Consider the following 7,076-nt stretch of genomic DNA (forward strand, 5'->3'; position numbering starts at 1 on the left):
TAACCCTCTAGAAGAAAACCTGCACACCCATTACAGTATGTGCACGTGTGGAATGACACTCCCATGCACCCGTCCGCAAAGCATCATCTCCCTTCAGCCAGTCCAGTCCCCAAATACCAGGTTTAAAACTCAGTACATCTGCTGTTGCTTCCGCTGGAGGACCCACTGCTGCTGTCACTTCTGCCACCCCCACTGCTGTCTTCTGATTTGGTTGTCTCAATGTCCTTTTCACTATTGCTGCCCGTTTCTGTAAACTGGTGGTGGGCACAGAGTCCAAAACAGCCTGTCTCGTGAGATATTTTGCAAGGCACCTCCTGAGACAATGGGGGGGGGTGTTAACACCAATCAGTGGAAGACCACGGCTCATGGGCCAACCGTGGTTCTATGAGACCCTGAATGAGTTGCACAGCATGTATGGTCTACAGAGTGCAGGCCCCACAACCATGGCCAACCACAAGAAAATACAGGAGGCAGCGAGAAGCAGAGACATCATGTCACTCATAGACCTGCTTCTCGGTAATGCTTGCCAAGCTGTGTGGGAACACATCTTCCACAAGGACCTGCATAAAGACCACAGAGACCTGAACTGGGTGATAGCCCACTGAGCCCTCCCAGTGGGGCCTGAAGACATAGAGAAGGACAACTGGGGAGACCAAGCTGTCTGAGGGAAACCTGCCAAGGAGCCACAAAGACTACCGATCACCTCCTATGGCTCTGCTTGTACGCCAAGGAGGTGTGGAAGAAGGAAAAGTGGCTCTGCAAAGCAGTGACAGAGGAAAGATAGCTGTCAAGAGAGGTGGCACTGTACAGGCATTTGACTAAACACCAGGGGAGCCGATCGGCCTACTTCAATCGGTTCATGTCCTGCATCAGGAGAGCCCTGTGGAAGTCCAGGAAACTCCTGATGTACAGACACATGAACCTCAAGGAGGTAGACTGTGTTAAAACAGCTTTGACCGAACTCCAGTCCTACTACCAGAAATCAGTAGCAGAGGACAGTGAGGATCTAGCCAAATCCGCCTGGCAGAGGGACATTTGGACCAGGATTTTTCAAGACTTCCTCCCAGTAGGGAAATGGACAGGGACAGTGAAGAGGATATTTTGTGGCAACTAGATACAGAATTTTTTTTTTAAAAACCATATATATATATTCACTCTGGGTTTCTTTAGAGAAAACTCAGGCAGAACCCTGTGCACTTACCTGAGAAAACTGCTGTGCCCTAATCATAGTTTGTCCTTGAGGCTTAGAGCAGACCATACCCATCATGCCAGAAAAGGCTCTGATCCTGATCACTCTGCCATGTCAAGACATTGGTTGTACAGCATGCATCTAAGCTCCAAATGGGCCTAATAAACCAGTGTAGGTTCCACATCCTTCCTTAGGATAGGTTAGTCTGTTGCAGATAAGGGCGTGTTCTCATTTCCCCTCAAAGGTATACACTTAAGATATCTCTCTTTCCTGCTTGATGATCACTGTTAATTTACTCTGTGTTTAGATCCAAACCTTTAAATGGTCACATCTTAAAGACCACCAGCACAATTAAAAAATCTAGTCTTTTTTCTGGGGGTAGGTTTTCAGTAAGCCACTCTTCCATCTTTAGGAATGATTATTAGCAAGGTAAAAGTGCATTTGAGAGATACAGACCCCTGTGAATATAGGAGGATACAGAGAGCCTCAGATTTTAATCTTGGCTTTGGGCAATCTAGTGGGGGGCGGGTATTGATATCTTTTATTGGACCAGCTGTATAGTTGGGATAAAGTTAGACAAGCTTTTGAATGTGAAGCAATCTTGGGTTTGACATCAACTTAGTTTGTGTGTTGATCCAACTTCCTGGCACTCTTTCCCATCTATAGAATGCAAGTAGAGCATACAACATAAAATGTGAGGCAAAAAAGATTAAAGTAAAACATTTGGATGATGAAATATCCTGTGTCTTTGAGGGCAACAGATGCGGGCCACTGAATCTTAAAGTAACGTTAGTTGTTTCTGCCTGGAATGAAGAAACCTGCACTATTATTCTGTAGGCTGTACTCGCCCTGAGAGAGATGACTTCATTCCCCAGCACTGCTCATCTGGCACATTTCCCCAGCAGTGCAGTCACTTTTTTCTGTAAGGAGATGGCTCAATGCAAAGTTAACTCATGCCATTTCCCCCTCCCACCTTGCCAGCTTGTTGAGAGGATGTCCTCTAGGTCAGTGGTTCTCAGCCTTTTTTGTACCAGGATCCATCTGTAAACGTTGATGGCCAGTCCTGACCCAGTGCCCCTCACTCCTAACCCACTGTCCCCAGGCCCAGCTCCTCAGTGTGTGGGGAAGCAGGGGGGTGGTGGGGAGTATGGGTGTTGGGGGGGTGTCAAGCAGCCCTTTGTAGGCTGGAAGTCTGGCAGCCTGCAAGGGAAAACCCACAGTTTCCCACATTTTTCTTCTTAGAGAAGAATCCATTTTTAAAGTTTGTTTCTGACCCTTTCATATATTCTTGTGACCCACTTTTGGGTTGTGACTCACAGGTGGAGAAATGCTGCAGCTCACCATGCTGATCCGATAGAGTGTTGCTCCATAACTGGAGAACTGCAGTAACTAGTGCTAAAAACTACATACAAACAGGACTTGTGTGAACTGCAAAGTGATATCTGGCTTAGAAGCAGGGAACTTGAAAGAGTCCAGAGGAGAGCCACGCGCATGATCAGAGGTCAGGAAAACAGATCTTACGATGACAGGCTGAGAGACATGGGACTCTTTAGCCTGGAAAAGCGCAGGCTCAGGGGTGATCTGATGGCCACCTATAAGTTTATCAGGGGTGACCACCAGGATCTGGGGAAGCATTTGTTCACCAGAGCGCCCCAAGGGATGACGAGGTTGAACAGTCACAAACTCCTGCAAGACCATTTCAGGCTGGACATAAGGAAGAATTTCTTTACTGTCCGAGCCCCCAAGGTCTGGAACAGTCTGCCAGCGGAGGTGGTTCAAGCACCTACATTGAACACCTTCAAGAGTAAATTGGATGCTTATCTTGCTGGGATCCTATGACCGCAGCTGACTTCCTGCCCTTTGGGCAGGGGGCTGGACTCGATGATCTCCCGAGGTCCCTTCCAGCCCTGATGTCTATGAAATCTATGAAACAGTTGGATATCAAGATAATCCAACCTGTGGGGCTGGAATCTCCATCCCTGGAGGTTTTTAAGACCTGGGTAGACAAAGCCTAGGCTGGGAAGATATAGCTGGGGATGGTCCATCTGCTTTGAGCAGGTGGTTGTACTAGATTAGTATTTTTCAACCTGTGGGGCATGACCTAAAAGTGGGTTGCAAGAATATATGCAAAGGTTGCAAACAAACTTAAAAAATGAAACAAGAAACTTAAAAAATGGATTCTCTTTTAAAGGAGAAAGCTGTAGGAAACCATGGCTTTTCCCTTGAAGGCTAGATGAGTTCCAGCCTGCAAGGGGCTGCTTGGAACCCACACTGCCCCTCCCCGCCCCACACATCCACCCCAGCCCCATACACTGAAGGGCTGGGACATGGGGACAGGGGCCAGTGGGTTAGGAGTGAGGGGCACTGGGGTGGGACTGGCCACTGATGTTTACAAATGGGTCCTGGTACAAAAAAGGCTGAGAACCAATGGACTAAATGACCTCTTGAGGTCCTTTCCAGGCCTAATTTTCTATGGTTCTATTATGACTATGCCCATAGGGTGCATCTACACATGCCAATTTAAGCCGCATTAGCCATTTTTAAGCTGCATTAAGGGCACAGGTCTACATGTGTGGGCCCTTACTGTACCTTAAAAATGGCAGTTTTAGGCTATTCATGCCTAAGTTTGATCCCCACAAAAGCAGGGATCAAATTTAGGCACAAATAGCTAAAATGCCTTAATGAACATGTAAACACCCTAAGGTGCATTAATGCAGTGTATGTCGACTGACTTGGAACTCACTTTAGTCCCGAGTCAGTCCTCACACATTAATGTGCCTTAATGCGTGCTTGTAGACACACACCTAAATTGCCTTAATGTTCATTAGGCAAATGTATATTAAGTTTAGGTGCACATAGAAGCATGCGTAGACACCCCCTATGGCCTTGGGGGAAGGCAAGGGTGGGATGTTTCAATAGTCTGTGTTCTCTAGAGATTGACAGGTAAACTGGGGTAAAATGTCTCAGCAATTTATAACAATGTCCTCCCACACAGGACCTGCCTCTGTGTCATATCCCTCCCTCTGCCCCTGGACTTCCAGTCATTCTCTCTCTCTTTCCTGTCATTATTGCTCTGTTCTTGCTCTGCCTCACATAATGTTTCTTCATCTTTCCTCTTGGCATTCTGTTGAGAGTCAAACACAAGGTCAGTGAGTGTACATGTGCCAGGTAGTCATGCCTGGGGTGAGCACTGTATGCAGTACAGTTCCCAGAGCATCTGGAACGGGGGCTGCTCGCGGCATGCATCAGGGGGCCGGTCTGGATCAGTCCAGACCCAGGGGCAACACCACGGGCTGAATAACAGGACGCTGTGAGGTGTGTGCTTGGTACGGGCTGTGGGTTTTTTTGCTTTCCTGTGTAGCAGGTAGGTGTGGCCCTCTACTGGGACCTCTTGAGTGAAAAGGGACACTTGGCCCTTGGATCAAAGACCCCCTGGGAGGGGGAGCAGGCAGGGAGAATGAAGAGGACAACGATGCAACTGGACCCAGAGACGAGGAAGACAGCATCAGAATCAGCAGCAGCGGAAGCAACAGTGACGTCAACAGAGAGAAAGACACAGAATGAACTGAGAATGTAAATGCTAAATTGGCATCCTGGATGGAAGGACTGCAGTTGGGTTGGGGAAGGGCAACGGGTCAGTGCATGGGGGTGCATGGGAGCGGGTGTATTTATTGTAATGGGTGCATGGCTTCTTAATTTGGTTTAAGGTATGATGGAAAGTTTTATGCTAGATGATGCATGTGGGTATATATATATATATGTATGTGTATATATATATATATATAAAAAGAAGTCTATAGACAACATTTCACAGAAGCAGCATGCTGGCTGCCGTGATTCCCCTGCTTTACCTGTGGTTAGCAGGTTAGGGTGTTAGGTCTATGTTGTGTCAGGGTTGAGGGTAGTCTGATGTAGTTTAAATTATGGTTGCTAGGGATGGTTTGGGCAGGAAAGAGCCTGCCTTAGGCAGGGGGTTGGACTAGCTGACCTCTGGAGGTCCCTTCTAGCCCTACTTCCTTATGACTCTATGATTAGCTACACCCAAGTGATGCAGTCTGTCTGTGCTAGAGTGGTGCCTGACTACAGCAAGGGCCAACCTTTTTAGCAGATGTGACCCAAATTAAGCTCCACGCCCTCCCTTAGTGCCATTCTGATCCCCCTCCCCTGCCTGTTTTGCTGTCCTGCTTTCTGCTTCATGTCCAGTCTGCTGCTCTGCTTTCTGCTCCCTGCCCTCTCTGCCACTGTGCTCCCTGTGCTTCCCCCCGGTCTCCCATGTGACACACAGTGGCTGCCTGTGCCACTTGTGCCTTGCATACCATAGGTTCCTGTGGAATTGCACTCATTTGAGTTTTAGCCTGTGTCTCCTGCTGGTAGTGATGATAAGTTCAAAACACCAGTACAACTGAGTGAAGAGTTTTGGTGCGTGGATGGCAATTGATCTTGGATGTGCATTTGAGTTAGACCTTGAATTAAGCTGCAGTGAAGACAGAACGGTAGAGGCTTGCTTGGAAGCTGTGTTACTAGATTTGTATCACCACTGAGTGATGGCCCTCCCATTTTCATTTTGCCAGACGATACATACAGGAGTTCAGTTCATAGAGCAAAGCCTGGGAATTCTGGCTCCCATCTCCCATCTGAGCTTTCCTCCAATTCAGCAGCTGGGGAGACAGCCGTTTCCTATGGGCCTGATCCTGCTCACACCTGTTAATTTCAACTGGGGTGGCAAACACCCAGGATTAGGCCAGTTCTTCATTTTTCTCTCATGCCTTGATGGGTACTTGTTCAGAATCAATGAGTCCAGAAATAGTCTTGGATTCTGGGCGGAACTCCGTGCTAGTTTACATTCAGGATTTTTAATTACAATTGCACTCAATGGAAGTCAACAGAGAAATGACCTGCAAAGCCATTCATCAGCACTGCCCTTCTTGAGTCTGTACATCTTAATGAATTTTCCCTATCTGTGCTGTTGCCCTTACAACACTTCCCGTTATGGGCATACCCTAATTCTCCTTCTCAATAGCACTGTTTGCTACAGGACTGATATATTGATAGTAAATCTGCCTTCATCTGTTCCAAGTGAGTCCTTAAGAAGTTAGCTTGGCTTAGCCTACCTGGGTGTGCTTGTTGTGGGACACAGACTTCTTGCTTTACAATGTATCATATTTGGTCCTAAACTCTGGACTGCTAAATGTCCCTCTATGACATTAAAGATAACCGTTGCAAACTCGGCCTCTCTACAAATGCAACACGCATCTTTGTTCGGAGCCTGATGCCGATCAAGGACGGTGCCTGTCGTTCGCTGGAAGCAATCCGTCGATTCCAGACGTCTGAGGCAGGGCAGGGGAAGAAAAGCTCTTCTGGTGAATTTAGACCTTCCATGCAGCAGAACTCCCCTTCTGCTTTTGGACTTCGCTAGTCCAGGCTGCACTGAAGCACGTGACACCCGCGGCAGGCGACTGGCAGAGAGCGGCGAGGGAACAATACCCGCACGTGGCGTTTCCAGCGCCCGCTGTCTCGCTTAACGGGAACTCCCCCCTTTACCAAGTCCATGATGCACGCCTGATTGATATTTGCACCAGGCAACATCCATACATACCGCACTGCCTCGGCTGGATTCAGGGTAAGGCCTGAGCAGCCACGAGCAGGGGGATATTTCCGTGCCACTCTCGCGCTAGTCCTCGCTCTGCGCTCTCTCGTGCCCCTTGGACCCTGCTCGCTGGGAGCCGGCGCCGGCCCCTGCTCGGGGAGCCACACACCGCCGGCCGCTGCCCTCGCGGCTCTGGTCGCTCCCCAGGGCCCGATCCCGGCAGCCGGGCAGCGCTATCCCGCCTCCGCGGCAAAACCTGCCCAGGCCGGGCATGGCGGGACCCCCGCCAGCCTCGGGCTC

At 48.9% G+C, this 7,076-nt stretch overlaps 1 protein-coding gene across 1 annotated transcript in view; it reads left to right on the forward strand.

Moving 5' to 3' along the window:
• The first annotated feature begins 859 nt into the window (after nt 1–859).
• Nucleotides 860–7,076, forward strand: part of PXN (paxillin) — a 66,513-nt gene continuing 60,296 nt past the window's right edge. Inside the window, exon 1 of the mRNA XM_019539407.1 lies at nt 860–998. Coding sequence (XP_019394952.1) covers nt 860–998 — 139 coding nt within the window. The remainder of the gene's footprint in view (nt 999–7,076) is intronic.

This window comes from Crocodylus porosus, unplaced genomic scaffold (assembly GCF_001723895.1).
Source record: "Crocodylus porosus isolate Cpor-Errol unplaced genomic scaffold, CroPor_comp1, whole genome shotgun sequence".
NCBI lineage: Eukaryota > Metazoa > Chordata > Crocodylia > Crocodylidae > Crocodylus > Crocodylus porosus.